The 20,772-nt window shown below is 37.3% G+C and overlaps 2 protein-coding genes across 2 annotated transcripts in view; one reads left to right on the forward strand and one right to left on the reverse strand.

Annotated features, from left to right (window-relative positions):
- ctnna1 (catenin alpha 1) overlaps positions 1 to 20,772 on the forward strand; it is a 73,311-nt gene that overhangs the window by 19,682 nt on the left and 32,857 nt on the right. Inside the window, exons 8-10 of the mRNA XM_005795408.3 lie at positions 14,624 to 14,704; positions 14,997 to 15,149; positions 19,951 to 20,043. Coding sequence (XP_005795465.1) covers positions 14,624 to 14,704; positions 14,997 to 15,149; positions 19,951 to 20,043 — 327 coding nt within the window. The remainder of the gene's footprint in view (positions 1 to 14,623; positions 14,705 to 14,996; positions 15,150 to 19,950; positions 20,044 to 20,772) is intronic.
- On the reverse strand, positions 5,752 to 10,991 carry lrrtm2 (leucine rich repeat transmembrane neuronal 2). The gene is made up of 2 exons (XM_005795407.2): positions 10,276 to 10,991; positions 5,752 to 9,707 (listed from the first exon to the last, which is right to left on the reverse strand). The coding sequence occupies exons 1-2, from the start codon at positions 10,277 to 10,279 to the stop codon at positions 8,071 to 8,073; spliced, it is 1,641 nt and encodes a 546-aa protein (XP_005795464.1). The 5' UTR covers positions 10,280 to 10,991; the 3' UTR covers positions 5,752 to 8,070.

Consider the following 20,772-nt stretch of genomic DNA (forward strand, 5'->3'; position numbering starts at 1 on the left):
GGAACATGCTAACTAATTGGACTAATGGATTTGCTAACAGGTGCGAGGTGGAACCTCACAACTTGCAGGACTTAAATGATCTGCTAACATCTTGTGTCAAGACACACCAGACCACCTTCACAGGGTTAATAAGAGTCCAAGCCAATCGATCCATGTTGTTTGGCCAAGATATTCAATTTTAAAGATATTCAATTTTATTTGAATATCTTTAAAATATATTTGTAAAGAAACGTGCTATTCGCTAAAGTTTTATATTATATAACGAGGAAAATATTGAATCTGTTGGGCAGTTCAATATTAGGAAAAATAGTGATACTTACCGATTGAATAGAAATGACAAATGATAATTTGAGGTGTAACAACAGCAACAGATGTAAGGGTTCACACATGGCTATTTGTGGTAAAAACATTATATATATATAATGTTCAAGACTAGATGAATGTAGTGACTAATTTGGTTGTGATGAGGTTACATTCTTTTCACATTTGGTGTATATTTTGAAATGTTTACCTCAGTGAGCTTCAATTGCATCAGAAAAAGCTGTAGGAGTTTGTTCAAATATACCTACCAACACTTGGCTTCAGAAGTGGGAAATGCTTTTTTTATATAGGGAAATGCTTTTTTTTAAAAAAAAAATTGTGCATAATTTGGCTTGCCATCGATTGTAAAAAAGGTCAAGTGAAACAGTGTTGTTCATAATATAGGCAGGTATTGCCTGTCTAACCTGAAAATAGAAATTTCTTTCATAGATTTAAGCTACGTATTGCCAGTAGACAAAAGTAAATGGGCCACGTTTAGAAATGGTATTATTGGTGTTCCAGCTGGGTTTTTGAAGTCACCACCAACTCAGAAACACAAATAGAACACTGCCTCCTTTTTGGGTCCTTTTAGTGTATCAAATTCTCATTCAGTGAGGGTTTCAGACCTGCAAATGGAAAAATATTTAATTTCTTCTGCTCCAAGTAGAGAAATCCTGTCTCATCTTTATTTCCTTTTAACCTTAACTTCAAGCAGCATTCATGCTGCTTTCAGTGTACCTCGGAAGAGGGAATAAAGTTTTCTTCCTGTGACATGGCTTCATGGGTTGCATTGCATTGCAAATTGCTACCAGAAGTGTGAAATAATTTTTCTTTAATCTATTTTTTCTAACACGCAAACAGGGAAATCTGATTTTTTTTTTCAGTGCTAATGAATCAATTCTGATTACTCATAGAAAAAATTAATGATTAATAGAGTAAACACGACTTTTTCTTAAAATTGCCTATAAAATCCTGTGCGCATACACATGCATACCCACGCACACACACAATTAGCATCCATGTTTCAAAGAAGTTGCTAGAGAACTAAACGGATATCAAAGAACTGGCAAGTTTTCCCAACCTAATTTGTGCCTGTAAACTGTACTTTCTCTAAAAGGTTGCATGGATATGACTGCTACAATATCACCTCGGTGTGATTTTTGTCTCGTGAATTTGTCTGTATTATGCATTTGTATTCCTTGATGTGTCAAAGAAAAAGTTAAATGTTTTGGTAAATATACATTTTATATATCCTGCAGAACGTAACATACTTCAGCTTGAGGTACCAAGAGAAAACCTTGTATTGTTGGCTGTAGAATGGTGATCTTCCATCAATCAGGACATTACTAGTTTTATCTTTTCTTTTTTTTTTTTTTCCCCAAGTTGATGTACTGGCCAACTGATTAAATTTGACATTGGCCCTCAGTTTGTTTCTCGCCTCTAAATATCTTTGGGCAGAAGTGTCTGCTAAATAAGTGCGATGCTTTGGTGATGTAAACCTAATTAGCCATGCACAAATTGGCTTTCTGTGGCAGCCAATGTAAACAGAAATTGGAGCTGAATTACAGAGCAAGTCTTATTCATTACTAGAGTTTGGATTGGGACGTCCCTATTGAAATTGTTTTGTTGAATTATTTGGATTAGGCAAGCATTTTTTTTCTTATTTGTGTGGGAGAAACAATATTATGTTAATGATGATCACTTAAAAGATTGCAGCCCATTTCCTCAGCCAGTGAAGTGGAAAGGTGGATAAGTGGTTATGTTGCTCTTGCTCTCCCACACTGTGAAGCCTCAATTATTCCATATAGCCATGAAGGTTTTACATCGCACATGCAAAGTGTAACAGTTTCTGACATTTTGTATTATTTAAGCATCCCTTGTTACTAGCATGTGTCAAGGGTTGTCTCACGTTGCAAAATGCTTCATTGCTCTGACATACACAGCAACTGACAGTCCCTGCAAGTTTATTAGCATTTTCACCTGTGTGAAAATGACATGCAGTACCTAGCAACTGCAGTGGGATCCCACATCCCTTTCCTCCTCATTTCTATTTAGCTCAAAGCAGTATTAGCACTTGGCACTCCTTAACATTTCTTGTACAGATTGAACATCTGGCTTAATCCCATTTCCTCCTTTGCAGTCTTCTTCCTGTTTGTTCCTTTCTCCTCTGATGGCTTGCTCTCCCCCCAACTCTTACTTTTTGCCTTGGGCACCTTAAGTAAGTGGAAGAATTTTAGTTCTATCCAATTTTCTCTCTGCCTGCACAGATGCATCTCATTAAAAATATATTTTGGCGGACTACTTAAGGTTTACAGTGTGTAACAATCTAGTTTCTTTTTCTGACCATTGTTGGGGCATGAAGTGAATGTCTTGTAACCTGAAGCTGAAGGGTTTCTTCTGTATACACATTGAATACTTTAAATTATTGAAGCTTTGTAAAATACTATGTGCGACACTAGGAGGAGAATAAGAACACCATGTCTGAGCGAACAATCCAGTGAGTCCACTGCTAGGACTGTCTAAAACTGGGAAAGTAATCCATCATTTTCAGTCTTCAGATTTTGAGGTTTATGTTGAAACAAAGGACTCGTTTCAACAGAATATTTTTTTTACAAGTGAATGACTTACTGAGCACTGTAGCTGACCGCAGTGCTCCGAATACAAAACAAATGATATGCGTCAAATTAATGCATACATTTTATATTTCATGGAGAAGTTTTTAAAGAAACTAAAATTGTCTCAGAGCTGAGAAATTGAATCTGAATCCATAATTATAACAAATTACACACTGCACACTGTAACAGAGAAAAGATCTAGTATCCTGAAGGCTTTGCTTATATTTATGGCCTCCATAAAACATTAGTCTGTCAGTCGACGCTTGTCAGGCAACATTTCTTGAATGTGTCTCTTTGATCTCAGGTTGGTAGATTCTGGGCCTTCTGATCGGCTTTTCTGTCGCGTAGATGGGTTGAGCCGTTTTTCTCGGCAGTAAGGAAGAATAATGCAGTGAACTCGCAATAAGAAGCTCTGTGCTTCGGCAACTTGACTCTTCTTGCTTTTCACAGTTGTTCAGCCTTGTTTTCATTAGCTCCTGTTGTGCAGCACAGCTGAACCATTAACAGCCAAATCAATTAACAAAAAGACTATTTGGGGAGTAGAAACAAATTCCTTCAGTCACAAATGTAAAACTTAATGCAGCAGTTATGCAAGTTTTGAACTTTTGTTTTGCATGTAGAGTCCACTTATACTTTGAGAACGTGTTAGATGTAATCTACTGCTTCAAAACCAGATTGTTCACCTCTGTGTTGCCACATTGAAGTAGCATGCATATTAACCCACATCAATATGAATGCTAGATCTTAAATAGAGAACTGATAAACTTATGGTCAATAACTTGACCTGGACGATTTTTTTTTAATTTACTGAAGTATTTTAAATGTTAATGTTTAAATTTTGTTGTTGTTAACCTTGTTAATTTTAAGTCAATCATACATGACAAAATCTATGCTTTAACCTTTTAGACACTTTTTGTCCAACTTAAAAAAATATGTTGTTGAAATCTACTTGAGGAAATTTCATGCTCACTGTTGAGGTTTTAATTTGGCAAAAAAAAATATCTGAATATTATCATTTTTTTTCACTCCCCTTAAAGTTTAGAAAAACTGATGTGAATAAGTCTGAATATTTGTATTTTCATCCAGGGAATTTTAACTCGAACACTTTATAGCCCAAAATAAATAGTTTGAATAAGTTTTAAGTGAAGGCAATAGGCTTATAAATGGAATAAGTTCTCACTTGTGTACCTGCAGAGTCTTTACTGTTTTAGAGCCCTCTGTTTTCATCACATAACTCTTAATCTGCCTTTAGAAGAACTTTCATGTTGAGGAAGTCTTTGATATTAAATGAGCGGTATTTGCAAAAGAGTACTTGATTTGCCCATTGAATTATTAAGCAAAGACTTAAACTCCAAAGTACTTGGATTCCTCCTGCTGTTTTTTTTAGGATGGTGCAATAGTTACATTTGCTTTATTTTTTTTGTTCAGGGGTTTATATAGAAACAGAACAAAAAACATTGCTCTGTGTAGACAGCTCACCTCTTTATCACAAACCGTTCACACACAGATACAATTTTACACCCACACTAAGACCTGCTGGCTATAGTTGTTTCCAGTTCACCTGGGAACAACTCCATGTCTGGGAGCTGTAGTTGAGCCGCAGCTCAAACATACTGCGAAGAATAATTGGATCACAGAGAGAAGAACCATATATCTTTGGGAAACAAAAGTGGGCTGCTTAATTTATAATCAGATGATTGGTGAATGTAAGATTCACCAAAACATCAGACACATTCAAACTTTGTTCCGACAGAGCAGACTCTTATACGATTACAAACAAATTTCTATAGGAATAAATGGACTTTTGTCCTAATTCGCACCCCGAAATCAAAAAGAAGTTTAAGGATGAAAAATTGGGGTTTTGTAAAAAGATGGGGCATACTAATTAAAGAAAAAAAAAAGTATTTCTTGTGTAACTGAAATTATTCAAATTAATTTGTAGCGCAAATCTTTTAGCTTCTTGCATGGATTAGACTGACAGTTTCACCTGGGCATTATGAGACACTCTTAAACATGCAAATTTTACCTTCACTAAACTCCCATAACTGGTTTGCGTCACATTGATTAGAGCTGTTGCTGGTCTTTGCTATAGCTTTTGTAAGTCAATGTTTAAAATAACAGCAATATTGCACGATACAATATGAATCTACATAAATATATGCCTCAATATATGAAGACAAATTGATCTGCTGTGTTTAAAATGTCCTTTGCAATGTCACTGGTAAAATGCATGCTACTTGAGTAATTTTAAGAGGACAATTACATCCTTGTTGGCCATCAGTCAGCATCCAGTTGTTTAAAAACTCTTAGCCAACATTTAACTAAAGCAGTAGTTCAAATATGTTGTTTTTTTTCCCCTTTTTTTCATGTAACCATGAACTATTTCAGCTTGATAAAATCAATATGATATATTAAGTATTAAAAGGTTAATATGTAAATTGATGGCTGGGCACAGAAACAAAGATTGATAGATAATCACTGTTATTGGCCATAACTGCAATTTTAATTTCTATATTGGCCCAACTTTTATTACTGGTGCAGCCAAAGATATAACAATGTACATTAATGCTAAAATTGTGTAATGGATTGACTTGAAAGAAAGACCAAAACAAGATGTCAGCGTACATCAGTTCGCAAACGATTTGCAAACAATTATAACCATTTTATTTAAAAAATATATGTTTTGAAGGGACAATGTTTTTTTTTTTCCAGTTTGGCACATCTTATCCACTATACAGATATGAAATTGTACATATTACAATACAAAAGGAAAATGGGAAGAGAAAAGCATTCAGTTTTGCACAAAGAGTTTCGAGATGAGTAGGGATTCTTGTAGTTTTTTTTTTTTTTCACTTCAGCGTTTTTTTAGCAGGGAGAGAAGAACTAGAGGATGACGGGAGGAAACAAAACAGTTTACAAAGAGCCAAAGTGCAAAGGGATGCATAATCCTACAAATTTTGTGGATTTTCAGTCACTTGGTACAACTGTAGTCTTGAACCGTAAAATGTCAATGTCATGATTGCCATAACTCATAGAATTTAATTTACTTTTGTATCCATCAGAAAATGGGGTCTCGTAACGTTTACTGAATGAAACTGAGAAGTATTTCACTGAAAGTTGGACTTTTGAACATGCAAGGTCAGAAGGGCAGCAGTAAAAGCAGTGCGAAGCTGGAAGAGAAACTTGAAATTAGAAAGGGAATTACTTGGCTTTGGAAAAAATGGTCTTAACTAAAAGTGTAAAAAAGTTTTTGGTTTACTTACACAGTTTGTGTTTGATGGCATGAGAATTTTTAGAGACGCACTTATACAAATGTGTTTATGTAAAAGCCTGAAGCCAAATTTCCATAACCTAGAAGACAAACCCACAAATAATACCTTCTGCCTCTGCCCAAATAGAGAAATGCTCTCATTCTTGTCATATGGTACATCTTCTTTAAAGGTGCTGTGGAATTAGAGCAATGCCTCATTGCGGAGTGATATGAAACCAAAAGCTGCTGTGTTGTACGTTTAAAACACAAGCAATTATAATGAATTCCATTTTATTATTAAGTTGTTTTAAACTTAAGTTATCTAACAATTTGTGCCCTCTTTTCATCCCGTCAATTCATCTCAATCCCACTTACTTTCACCCTGCCCCCACTCTTGAATCGAACATGAAGTGCGAAGCTGCAGCAGCAGCTTCAGACTGATGCTAATGCACATCTTCTCTCTGCTGCATACAAATGTGTCCTCACCAAAGCCTGCTGTTTGCTTATCATTGGATCTCAATTTGCCTAGAGTATTGAGCACAGTTTAGCTCAACACTTGTTAGTTCAAACAGGAGAACTGATATATTTGTTGAATGTGAATTCATTTTTCAGACTGCAAGTTACAATTTTATTGATGCTGTTGTATAAAATAAAACAAGTTTAGGGGAGTTGTTGGTGTTATCTCACAAATGATGACAAAAAACTACATTTTACTGATGGAAGATCTAGATGTTGCTGGTTCACTGGTGTGGGACACAGAATATTAAGATTCTTTTTGCCTTGCCTTAATTGGCTCAATCTTGAACCCGTCAGTCTTGATTAGAGTGTAAGCGTAAGAGGGTGGGCTTCTGGGAGAGGTTTTTATTTTCAGCATAAAATGTTCTGGCATTTGCTCTGTTCATTGCCCTTTCACTTGCTACTCGCATATCACGTAAATCTAGAAATTGATCCTGTTATGGCAAATCAGCATATTGTACTTAATTAAATTAAGCCCCAAAATATATTATGGTCACAGTTTGTATGGCCTTTACAAAATGTGTAATCCATATACAAATAATTGTACACTAAAGGTTTGTAGTTGTTTTTTTCCTTTAAAGATAGATAAATTGGATATTAACCATAGTTGAACACACTGTGGTGTGTCCCAAAGGTTAAGGATTTATTTCTAGTAGCTGAATGTGATAGACAAAAGCCCAAATGCAGAATGCCTTCTGTTGGCTGCAAATCAGGATTTTTGAGCATATATCTGACAAAAAAGAAAATCATCCAATTAATATAATTGAACATTTTTTATTCTTTGTGTGGAGTAGCAGCTACAATTTATGAAAAAACAGTTTATCTGGTTTAAGGTTGTTGGTTAAATTGATATATCGCTGATTTGGTGAATGTAATGTTTTTTCAGGTTTCTACTCTCAAACAATTGAGTATTAGTAAGAACCTTCTTAATTTCAGTGCCTCTGATGAATTTGGGAAACAATATTTTAAATGTTTTTTTTTTTAACCTTTTGGAAAACAAAAAAAAATAAAACATTACAAAATCGCATCCCTTCACTTTAGGTACTTTGTTAGCAAAGGGCTGTATGACCCTTTTAATTAAGCTGTGCTGCAAAATATAGACAATGTAGAGACAAATCTCACAGTTTACAATTTTCTTATTTAAAATGATTGCCCCTGGCTGATATGAACAACCTTTCTTTCATAGAAAAATAAAATTGTGACTATCTCCACATAGTTTCTTTACTGTCCAGTCTCTGTCTTTGTAGCATTCGATATTGATCATGTTTTCAAATGTCACTTGTAGAAATTAGGCTTTTTACAGAAACCAGAAACAAATTAAAGAAGCAAACCCTGTTTGTTCTGAAATGGTCAAATGACGAACCTTATGGTCTAGGAATAAATAGGAGTTCATACTTCACACTCTTTGTAAGGCAGTTGCTGACATTTGCACTGCCCGTAGCCATTGATGATGACGAGAGCCCCTTCTTCATGGCTGGGCTCGTACTCATTATAGGGTACCTGTGTGGCTAGGTCTGCCATTGGCTGTCGCTGCTGGGTCCTCATCTGTCTGCGGTTCTGAATAGCAGAACAGTGGCGTATCCTCCGCAGGGTGGGGGGGCAGCACTTTCGTGAGATATACACAACAAAAATTATGAAAAAGAAAGAAAAGAGAAGGGCCATAGTTCCAATGATGACCCTATGAGTCATGACAGTGTTGTCCATAGCTAAGAAATCATCTGTTACAGCTGCCTCTTCCAGCAAAGCAGTAGTTGCTTCAGCAGTGCTTGGTGTTTGTGTTGTGGTTGTGGTGGTTGTGAGTGTGGTAAAGCTCCCAAAATCCTCTGCATAGTCCTGTGTGGGGGTTGGCTGCATAATTCCAAACAAGGAGCTTGTGATCTCAGCAGCCGTAGTAGTGTCTGTGGTTGTACTGATGGTCTGAATGACTGGTGCTGAAAAATTCTGGCAAAGCTGGAATCCATAGACGGCGTCAAGTATCTCCTCCCCTTGGGCATATTCGGGACTATGGCAGACAATGGAATGTTCCCACCTTCCCTTGAAGGCGCTCAACCATGTGGCCAAAGAGCAAATCCTTTTGGTACATTCCCAAAGGTTGCTGGACAGTCCAATTGTACTCAAAGACTGCCACATATCCAAGACTTGGGGCTCCAAGCTGCTTAGTTTGTTGTTATCCAGTAGCAAATTTTTTAAATTTGGCAGCGTTTGAAACACGTCAGGTGTCAGGACACGGATTTCATTTCCTGTGAGGTCCAGCTTCTCTAAAGTGCTCCAGGTCCACTCCATTCCACACGTGACATTGTTGATCTTATTCCACTGGAGATAGAGAAACTGGAGGGCAACGAGACGAGGGAAATGGGCCAAGTTAATCTTGGTCAGCTGATTGTGCTCCAAGTGGAGCTCTTTGAGTTTAATGAGCCCAGCAAATCCATTCCGGGCAAGGCTCCGTAGACGGTTGCTGCTCAGGCCCAGATATTCCAGGTTGCGGCAGTCCCAAAACGCTCGTACAGGTGTGGTGCGAAGTAAATTTGAGCGGAGGTGAAGTATCTGGAGCTTCCTAAGTCCATGAAACAGTTCTGGCTCCAATGATGTCATCTGATTGAATGAAAGGTCCAGGATCTGAAGGTTGATGAGGTGGATGAAGGTTGTGTTGGGCAACTTGGTGATACGATTGGAGCTCAGGTTGAGGTCCTTCAGTTTATAGAGCCCCTGAAAGGCATCCTCTTGTACCGTGGTGATCTGGTTGTGGTCTAGATGTAGCCAGGTGAGCTGGCTGAAACCATAGAACTGATCAGGGGAGAGCTCAGTGATGCTGTTGTGGCGTAGCGACAACCCCAAGGCGCCCTTGTCCACACCATCTGGTGGTGCCTTAAGCTCCTGGGTGTCGCAGTAGAACTGCAGGTCCTCACAGCGGCATTTTTGAGGGCAGGTTGTGCATGATGCAGGAGACAGCAGACACGCTACGAGCATACTGATCACACTCACAGCCACTGGTGCAGGTCCCACCAATGGCCACCTTGAATGGAAACCTGGGTCGGTTCAAAGAAAAGAAAATGAACTTTGGGGCGGGAAAGCTAATCTCTGCAGAGCACCTATTATTAATTCAGATGAGAAATGGTGCCAATTTTCTCCATCTTTTCTTTCCGGACCTTTAACAGGCAAGACATTTTACATTTGCAACTTAACTAAATGAACACAAGCATGCTGCCCTCAATCACAGCTTTAAAAAGGACATAATATGATGAGGAATATAGTTATCAATTACACGTGACCTGCTGTTGGTTTTCTTGCTTCTAAAATTAGGCTACCCTGCTCTTTTTTTTCTTTTTTTTGTGCTGTAACAATTGAATGCAAATTTATTGTTGGGAATCAAAAAAAGCTTTCCCCAGATTTCTACAGAAATATTTGAGTACAACAAATTTTATTTTCTAAGGTGCATCTTCCTAACTTATGTCAGTGAAGAGCAGAAAATTGGAGGGTGGTGGGGTGGTATTGCAGTGCATAAATGAAGCAGAAGAGCTTTTAGTTCTCAACCTCTTGCTCTTTACTTGTATTTCCTATTTATGACCAGAGCTGCCATATAAAAGACTAACTTACCCATTCTTTTGTGTACATCGGAGGCTGCATTCAACTGTCCTTTTCCAAAGACTCTTGGAGCAACGGGATGGAAGAAAAATCCAAAGGGAAAAAACCCTTTTGAGTAAACACAAAAGGAATCGGCTTCTTTTGAAATAGAGCAATTCTGAACCCACCCGATTGAAACAAAATGTAAAATTCCATGTCCTAAGATGTTTATTCCTTGTGTTTTTGCCAGAGTCCCCTAAAATCCAAGCACAAAGAAGAAATAAATCTTTTCTCCTTCAACCCACAAATCCTTGATAGAAATATATGTAATATATTTATCAAGTTGATCAGTTAGATCCAGAGTGACTCCAGTCAGCAGCTCCCTCTTCTTCTTTTTCTTTTACCCTTTTGATTTCCTTCCACTGCAGTGAAGATGTCTGTGACGTTTTAATTGAAAATCAAGTGTTTTTCTTTCATGGCTCTGGTCGTCCAAGCCTAACTTGTTGATGGCAGGCAGCGATCTTGCGTCTGACGCCGGCTCGGTCTCGGCAGAGCCTCTGCAGAGCTGTGAGTGGAGCCCTCATCCGCTAGCTGAGACGCAGAGAGAGAAAAAAAGCAGAGCGGGGAGTCGGGGATGTTATTCTGTGCTTTTTGTTGCAGCCACTCTCTGCTGCAGAGTGGTGGCAGCCTGGCGTCGATCATCACCGCTGTTTCTCTCTCTCCCGCGTTTTCTCTCTCCCACACACGAACAGTCTCTCACTCTGCTGCTCAGTAACTTGCTCCCTGCCTCATACACAGTTCTTGTGCACCTTAGTCTTCCTCCACCTCCCTCTTGCTTCCCCTTTCCCTCCCACTGGCTCGTCACCATCAGAATATTGATACCTTGAACGTGTTGCCGCAGCTTGCTGTTGAAATTAACCACAGCTGTAAATCTCAGCCTCTCCATGGTGTTGTTCTACTAGCAGCGAATACGTAGTAGAATAACCCATGTGTAGTCAAAAGTTTTGGCTCAAAGAGCATGAATGACAATGTACTGCATTGCCTCATATATAATACATTCCCTTTTATTGTAGTCGTCATTTTCATATCTTGCCCTGTCCTTTTCTTCCACTCCTGCTATGCAATGCATGCACAGCTGCTGAGTGGAGTAACTAAAATTTGCTTTCTAAAGGTTACAGAAAACGCTGAATGTTCTGGTATGCAGTCTGGGACCAGGTCACGGGAAAACAATATGTAGGACTTTCCATATAAATTTGACATTAGCAGTGCAGTCTAAATGTGAATTTTCTTTGCAAGAACCTTTTCGAGTAAAGAGGGCACTTTTCTGGGGCCATTATTTCAGTAGTTTTGTCTCCACTTTAGGAACCAGGGCCAAATCAGATTACAAGGATAGAAATTTACCCTAGAAACCAATTCAAGTGAGGAGGTTGTACTTCTTGGATTGACCCAGAGAAAAAGGGGAGTGGGACTACAACTTTTTCCTGGGTAATAATTTCTAGCTTTTACCTTACATTTATCTCATGAGTTCATATTTTCGGTCAATGTTTGTATTATACAACAGGAGAAACTGGCATGTTCCATTTAAACCAAGTCACTTATGTTGAATATTGATGATTTACAGGGCTGGAATTGAAATGGGCTAATACCTAATCTTGATGGTTATCTAATCTTGATGGAAATATTCATGAAATAAATGAAGCATGGACATTTGCTTTGAGCTGAAGGAACAAAGAGTAAACACTCTTGAACAGCATTAGCCATCTCAAGGATTTACATCAGTAATGTTAGGAATAAAGACAGTTTAAGCTGTGTTTTCTGACACAGATTTCAAATTTGATAAGTGGAGTAGTTAATGTTCATTTAGCGCTAATTTTTCAGGTCACTAAAAGAAAATCTGAGAAAATTTCCTCCTTTTAGAGCAATTTTATTTCTGTTGTAGTGTATAGCCACTGTAAATGGTTAAAGAATCATGTAGTTGTTTCACATCTCTCTCACATGCACTTCCATAGCAGCCACGCTGCAGCAGTGAATGTAATTTACATTTACAACTTGGACAAGAAACAAAGGGTAGAATTAAAAGGCAAACATTCTATTAAAAATGTTGCAAGATTTATTTTAATTCAATCATTGTGTTGTCTAATTTGCTCCATTAGTTCTCATATCTTGAAACTAAACTAAACACCAATCTGGCTGTGACTTTCTGGGTCACTTGCCTACATTTCCCACTAACGTAGGTTCCCTTGCCGGGTATAAGGTAAGTATGTGAGGAAAAGCGTAGACATTTTGGGGTGGTTCATCCTTTTTTGATGTTGGAGATGAATTGTACAAGGGGGAAATTATGTTTCTCATGGCTCATCTAAAGCCATGAGACTTTAGATGTTGTTCAATAAAACTAAGGTTGTCTAGCTCAAATCATTTGACATGTTTTTGTTGGAGAGAATATGACTAGCTGGAGTGTTATAAAAGATGTGGAGAAGAAACTGCTGCTATAATAAGTACCTGAAGATCTCTGGACCCTCTGGCAGAGATATGAAATATAGGCTAGACATGAATAGAACAGGATTGAAATGGTAGGTGTAAAGGAGGCTAAACCTCTTTGCAGCACTGCATCCAGAGAACACAAAATCATGGAGGATTTGTGCTCTTGGCTCTCTTTGGTTCCCAAGTATCTGCATAACCCCCCACCCAATAGGCAGCGGGGAGAGAGAGGAGGTCAGTCCCACCACTATCCATGGTGTTAGTTGCACTTGATTTCAGCAATATAAGGGGGATAAAATGCCTAGAGCTTCACTAGTTGTTTGCCTTTTCCTCTGCAGGCTTTTTTATAATGTTTTTCAGAATGGGTGCATCTCATGCTCAGCTCCTCAGTCTCCCTCCATCTCTCCATGTTTCTTGAAAGTTTTACATTTTGAGGTTATGCTTGAGCGAGTTGTAGAATGTGACTGAGCATTTCTTTGCTCTCAATGGGGAGTTGAGGTTAGGACCGACTGCTGTGCAGCACTTTGTGGTGTGACTACTGCCTATAATGTTTAAATGTTACTGTACATAATTTACACAGTTAGCCAGCTGCACTTAATTGTTACTTTTTATTCAACATACATGCCCTTTCGACAGTCTGAAGAGCTGCACATGCAGGACAAACTGGGGATGTTTTTAGATTATTTACAGTGGGGGTTTTTTTCAATCAAATGTGAGATCAAACGATAACCATCTTCATACAAGTTTAGATGCATCTAAATTCATGATTTTTCCTTGTTTTAGTTGTGATTTTCTTTCTTTTTTTGAAGTACTTTTCCCATCTCAAAAAATAAGATGTGAAAACCCAGGGCTCCACCTGTAATGTTTCACAAGAAGAGCACATTATTTTCAAAATGCTGCCATGATTGCAATGCTGCAAAGCTTTCCAAAACATTGTTGTATTATGCCTCAGCTGAGAAATGGTGACTCTCGATCCACATCTTTCCATGTCTCTTTAAACCATGCGCAGCTTCCCTTTAATTGGATGCAAGGTCCGGTCCGAAAGGGGCCACTTTGGTGTCACTCCGTAACAATTTGCTGCAGCAATCTTAGTAACTGTGAAGCAAGTAACATTTACATACCAATTACAACAAGGAGCAAGCCTGAACCGTGGAATGTGAACATGTAATCACATTACACTACAACAGTCACAATCTGGCTGATTGCATTGATACACAAATAAATAATTACAGCAGGTGGCTGCAGGTTAAATGAAAGAAGAAATATTTCCTTGGCTGATTGCTTCTAGTGTTTTCCTTCATATTCAACTGCATTACTTTATTAAAAAGCTTGCTCTCAGTGTGAAGATCTGGCATTTTCCTAACAATTTATTGGCTAATGTGGTGGTTTTTGCTGCAGGGGGACATTTCTGTGTAAATTACATAAAATAAAGAACACTAACTTTGCTCAGAGTAGGAAAACCTCCTCATTCTGAACCACTTTTTTTTTTTTTTATAACCGCCATTTTTTTTTATATGGCAGTCATCTACATGTAGATGACCGCCATGTTTATTGAACGGCAAAGGGAAGAATTCACCAGCTGATTTATGCAGAGTATGTTTGCTGCAAGTAAAGAATATGTCACATCTTTATATGTCAAAAGAAAGTTACAAAAGTCAATAGAAGCAGGGATTTCTTCTTCCAAAATGTTATTATTTATGTAATGCGTCCTGTAAAAGAAACTCTTCGTGTTCATTTTTGTCGACCTGTGTCTTTGAACACGATGTGCAAGATTCATCACAACACATCAGTTTAATTAAACCCTTGAGTGTTTTAACATCTGTTTAGTACATGTCCCTTACAAAATGGATCCATGGTTAACACCGAATTCTAATGCTCAGCATTTTCTTCTTTTATGTTTCAGGCAGGAAGAAAAGACAAGAGCGATGCTCTGAACACAGCCATCGACAGGATGACAAAGAAGACCAGAGATCTTCGCCGACAGGTATGTTGTTGCAAGCTTTTGTCTCTTCAGCTCTCGTAAAACCTTTTCTTTTTGTGCTCACTGAACTGTTCAGATCAAAAGAAATTGTCATCAAATAGCTTAGGTTTGGTTTTTAAGATATTTAAAAAAATAAAATGTACCAATGTGATATTAAATTAAGGTTTTTTCAAACTGTTTTTTTCTTTTTCAGCCACAAGATGTTTTCTGTGTAACTAGGATATTAAGATTCATGTAGAAATATGCAGGTGGCATTGTTTGTAATGCCTTTGTTATGTTTTTTGTTGATTTCCAGCTGCGTAAAGCCGTGATGGACCACGTCTCTGACTCTTTCCTGGAGACTAATGTTCCCCTTCTTGTCCTGATTGAAGCTGCCAAGAATGGCAACGAGAAGGAAGTAAAGGAATATGCTCAGGTGTTTCGTGAGCATGCCAACAAGTTAATTGAGGTAATTAAAAATATTTACCTTAACATATATTTGATATATTTGATTTTCGTTAACATTTTTGATTTATAGCAGAATTGAAGAATCCACTTGCAAATGTTATATTGCATAATGGAAACAATAGTTTCTTTTTACTGGGTTGAGATGTTGTCTCTGTAAAGGGCACATTCTGTTCTCCCTGTACTGTACTATCAGATTACATAACGATCAAAGATTAATCGGCTGTAATCTGTATATCTGCTGTACTCCACTTCAAAGTTAACAAAACTCAGTGATGTGAAATATTGTAAAAATGTATTTCTTTATAGAAACCTCTGAATGCTCACTGGTAGCACATACAACCATAGCTTACAGGGGTGGAAAAATGGATTTATCAGTTTATATCTGTCAGTAAACGCTAATTAGTGGTAATTACCTTTAATGTGAGTGCTGTTGTTACAGCTGATGCAAAACAGATCAGAGTTGCCAGGGAATCCTGATGCTGATCATTACTCCTTTCATCAGACCTAGAATGTCTAGACATTGGCTAGATATCTATTAATTTATACCTTTGCTCATGGGTCACAGGCAGCACATACAAACTTGTAATTAACTGCTTCTGCATAGCAAATTTAAACATGTTATTCCAGTTGAAACACAGTTTATGCATTGGCTTTCATTTACGTTGACGTCCATCTTTAGAAAGGTTGCACAGAGATACTGCTTGGCTGCAACAGCTGTCATTCCCTGAAAAGTCAATATTTAATGCATTTTGTCAGATCTCATTTTGACATTTTTTTTAATACTTCTGTTGGAGAAAGAGTTGCTAACTTTTAAGTAACTCATCTCCTTGAATGACTGGCTGTAAGTACTGGCTAAATCACTAAATTCAGTCAAGGCAAGGCAGTGTTCTCATTCGCCAGGGGAACCCGCTGAAGCGTTAGAGGGAAAACGGGACCGCACTGGGGTGTAAACCCTTAAGTAGCTCCTAAAGGCCTGAGTGTCACGAGCTTGACATTGGAGAACTTTTTAATGCTTGTTCTACTTCTGCAGGCTCGTTGAAACAGACAATCAGTGTGTAGATTTAGTACTGTGATACTGTATAAACGAAGTTAACTTTTTTAAAATTATTTTGGTAAAAATTTATGCTATTCAGTCCTTCAGTTAAATGGGGCATTGGCATTTCTATATAGTATGCATCAAAATATTCAAGGTCTGAACAATGAATCCGAGGAGTAGAATCAGAAATCCTACCATACAGCTGGGCTCCCATGTAATCATACAAGCTTTATCTGTCACATTACATTACAGTCTCTAGTATTAATGTTGCTTCTAAAGTTGAACATAATTGATATTTTTAATTTTCACAAGACTAATCCAAAAAAAAAGAAATACAATAAGACTTATCCAGTTTTTACAGGTCTTACTAAACCTGTACTACAGCCTTGATTATTAGCATGACAATTAGCATGACTTGGTCTGTGAACAATATTGTTTCTGTTCAGGAGTCGATGTATTAAGATTATCTATGCATATACCCAAAAGGCTTTTTTTTCAGTGTTTTGAGGTTAATTTTCATGTTCAGTATCCGTTTAACATTTTGGATATTTTATAACGTTTTTGGATATTTTTAGTAAGTTGGAATGGTTTTTAGCACAAACTAATTTGTGGCCAAACTTAACGTCATAAACTTGTTTTCATCTGACTACCTTTTGAGTACGGTACATGTGTTTTGATATCTCTTCCTTGGAGGTGAAAAATGAGCAACATTCTTCAGCTTCTGAGAATTTGTAATCCAGTTTTATTAGTTTATTCAATTTCCTCAATAGTTTACCAGCTGCCAAAAGAAGTCATTGAATGCTGCTAAAATTAGTTTTGTTTTCTTTGATTCACGAATTGTGTCTTCCAATGTGGTTGTTTATTAAATGTCAAACTAATTGGCATTGACTAGTGGTCCTTATATAAACCTACTAATCAAAAGCTTTTGGGTACTTGATTACTTAGAGCCAGGTGGGTAATGTTCTGATCCATACAACACATTACTGAAACAAATACCCAGCGCTCAAACTGTTTCAACAAAAACCTTCGAGTAACTGAAGTTACTGAGAAGTTAGTGTTACCTTGAATAGTTGGAAGTTGCAGACAATCCTCTGGTCAGCGAGGTTTATTACAATTAACCTAACCTGGAGTTTTCTTTATTTATTTTTTTAAATCTTTATCGTATTATGCTTGGTTCTTCATCATCCAGGGAAGAAATATGCAATAAATGCAAAACCCACTGTTTATTTCTTGGACTAACCAGAACTGGGATCTGTTTTTATGAATAGTTCAACTGCAGGCTGCCCAAGGCAAAGTGGCTTGTTAGTTCACACATTGTACAGCTACATTATGAGTGACCCATATTCAGAGAATGAAGGGAAAAAAAAGGATTCATTTTACTATGCCCCAAGCTTTCTGGATCTCTGGCCATCATAACAAAGCAATTAAGTTACATAGAAGGTTAGTTTCAACTAAACCTTATTGTATATATATATTTGCTTGTATTTAATGAGTGCAAGAGCAAAAAATAGGTATAAACATAGAAGGATCTAATGTGTTGCCATGGACGAGAACTTGATCCATGGCAGTGGTATATCTCAAAGTGGAAAATGCTTTACTCTGCAAACCCGTTAATAAATTCCTAAATTTCTGCTTTTTGATAAGAAAATTTTCACCCAATCCTTATTTCTTGTTTGTTCGTATGTAAGCCTTTTGAGTCGGATATATTCAGAAAAGGAAATTTGAAATATGAAATAGGAACGTAGCATTTCATCTAACGCTGAAAAAACTGTCTCCACTTCTACCAGCTAAAAAAAGTATTCACACATTTTGTGAGTACTTTTTTATTCACAAAAAATGAATACCTATATCTCCTTTAGGTTTGTACATTGAAAGCTTTTAGTAGTTCACAAATTAGGAAGCATGCAAGCTGTGTCGTAAGATGCCTATTGAGCCTGTACAGTTGGGCTTAAGATTCATTAAAGGCAAAGCATTCTGCTTATATCGTAGTTAAGTTTTTTTTAACTTCTGGTGAAATAATTTCTACTTGTACCTGTACACTTGGTTAGTTAAAATACATTTGGAAAAAATCTTACAAAGCTTTCAGGAACCAGAAATACTGTTGCTGTAACTTGAAAAAATAAAAATGATTTGCATATGATAATGAAGTGCATTGACTCAGTAATCACTTCTATGACATTTAAAATGTTTTGTTGCAACATCGCAGGTAGAGCTGTACTGGATAACCTGACAGATGAATTGGCCTGTCTTTTCCAGCAGTTCTGTTGGTAAAAGTTTATCGAAGAATAAACACACGCCTCAGACAGAATAAAGAATAAATACATGCCTCGTACAGTGCCATTTTTTTCCCTTTTCTAACCAATCTTTCACCTCTAGTTGAGGATAGAGGGTTCACCCTGTGGTCTCTGCATGTCTTTCAATGTTGCTGTAGAGTACGTTGCCATCAATGTTTCAGTACATCGCCAATGCAGCTGAATAAGCATTTCACATCAGAAAGATTGCCCAAGACATTTAAGGTGAGGAAACATTTTGAGGAAACAGAAGATATTTCACCATCTAATTCAGTTTACCACTTCTCTAGCTGCAGAGAAGGTGCTCACTCAGGTGCTGCCAAAATCACACAATTTTATCTTCCACAAAATTAGAAATTGTTTATGGTAATTTGATTACCGTACTAAATGACTACCTGCCACAATACTGTTCATCCTTTCAGTTACACAGTTATTTTAATACAGCTTTAGATTTGTATCACTTCTTAAAGTTGTATCTAATCAAAACGTTTTTGATTAAGAAATGATTTTTGTTTTTCTCTCACAAACCTGATTGGTTTTTTTTTTTTTGGTTCTCTATATTGTGTGACCCTGATGAGAGCAAGGAAATTGACTGAAAATAATTCCGGCTTTGGTGCAGTCATGTCATGATTTGGTTTTTTTTGTTTCTTTTTTTTTGTTTGGTTTGGGGGTTTTTTTGTATTTGAAAGTGATTATGTTTCAGCACATTTTCTGTCCATTGGATAATCCCATTTTGGCACAGTTCCTCATATCCCAGGCATTCTGTTTCAGCAGTGTTGCCAGCACACCCAAACCAACAAATAGGAATCTTAAACTCCCTGACCTAAATTCAAATAAATATGCATAGATATGTAGTTCTCCTTCAGAGGATGCTAGTTTTATTAGATATAATTGAAAGGAAGCTTCATTTGTGGGTCCAGAATGGGAAGATTTCCTCTGAATGTGGAAATGTTAACAGGTAGAGACGAGGTTTGTTCAGCTTTGCTCTGCAGTTCTTATGCTGCTGCTGAGTTCTTTTCAAAGTGTGGACTGTTTGCCTCTCCAGGAGGGTGATAGCAATCTGGCTGCCTGTTTATTTAGTCACTCAGAATAACTATATTCTTGAGTAATCAGCTACTACTTTGATTTGCATTAAGTGAAATGTACTACTGTTTTTTGGGAAATAAATAGCGGCCTTATCTATCCAATCAACAATGTAGCTTTTGTCGTTCTACTTTTCCAGTTGCCCTCTCTGTCATCACACTGCATCATTTTAGCAGCTTTATGACTTAATCTGCAACATTGAGCTTGTATTCCTCAGGGATTAGTTGCTTGGCAGAGCCATTCTACTTCTGATCAATAAGAATAAAACAAGCTAAAATACAAATTTTTAGTTTAATTATGCATCTGTGTTCCTTTTTCCCCTCCTTTATAACGTTTCTATGCCAGTGGCTGTTTTCTGCTTAAAAATAGATTTATTTGTTCTCTCTATTTAGGTGGCCAACCTGGCATGCTCCATTTCCAACAATGAAGAGGGAGTGAAGCTGGTCCGCATGGCAGCCTCTCAACTGGAAGCTCTGTGCCCCCAGGTAACGAGGTGTTTTGTAGTTATCATTTATCCAATGCAGTGATTGTGCTCATCTCTTACAGCTTACACCATTTCTCTTGGTGTACTTGCATTGCATGTTTCAAATGGATTTTTTTGAGGGCAGTATAAATATCAGATTTTCCATTTCTGTGTTCAGTTTGATGGAAATGATGGGTACATTGGTTTTTATATGTGTGATGTATGAGGTTCTCACAGTAGGATAACGTTGCTTAAAAATAAGCGATTTTGTATAAACATTTAATAAAATTTCTTAATCTTAGATATTTTAATTAAACTGAAACAATGCATATTGCTGCTACATTATCAAGTTATAATTGTTGTAATTGTTGCAATGAATGTTTTTGATTTTATAGCCTTAAGCAGTAGCTCAAGTAACTTTAGCACAAACTTATTGCTCATTGTAAAATACAAGCTTAACAAAGTTGGTTGCTTAGTTGAGCTATCTGCTGTTGGCTGTTTTACAGACATGCCATTCATAGCTTGTCTAAAATGTTACCTTTATAAGAGTGATATGTGCATCTACTTAAGTTTTTACCCCATGACTGTCTATTTGAGCAGCTGACAGTGTAGCAACATGTGAGAGAGGGGCAGCCCTTCATAAAGCTGAAGAAAACACATCACTCTGTTCCCTTCCCTAGCATTTCACTAAAAATAATTTACATCTATATCTATTGTATCCCAGAATAACTGGGCCACTTCTGGAGTCTGA

Source organism: Xiphophorus maculatus, chromosome 23 (assembly GCF_002775205.1).
Source record: "Xiphophorus maculatus strain JP 163 A chromosome 23, X_maculatus-5.0-male, whole genome shotgun sequence".
Taxonomy (NCBI): domain Eukaryota; kingdom Metazoa; phylum Chordata; class Actinopteri; order Cyprinodontiformes; family Poeciliidae; genus Xiphophorus; species Xiphophorus maculatus.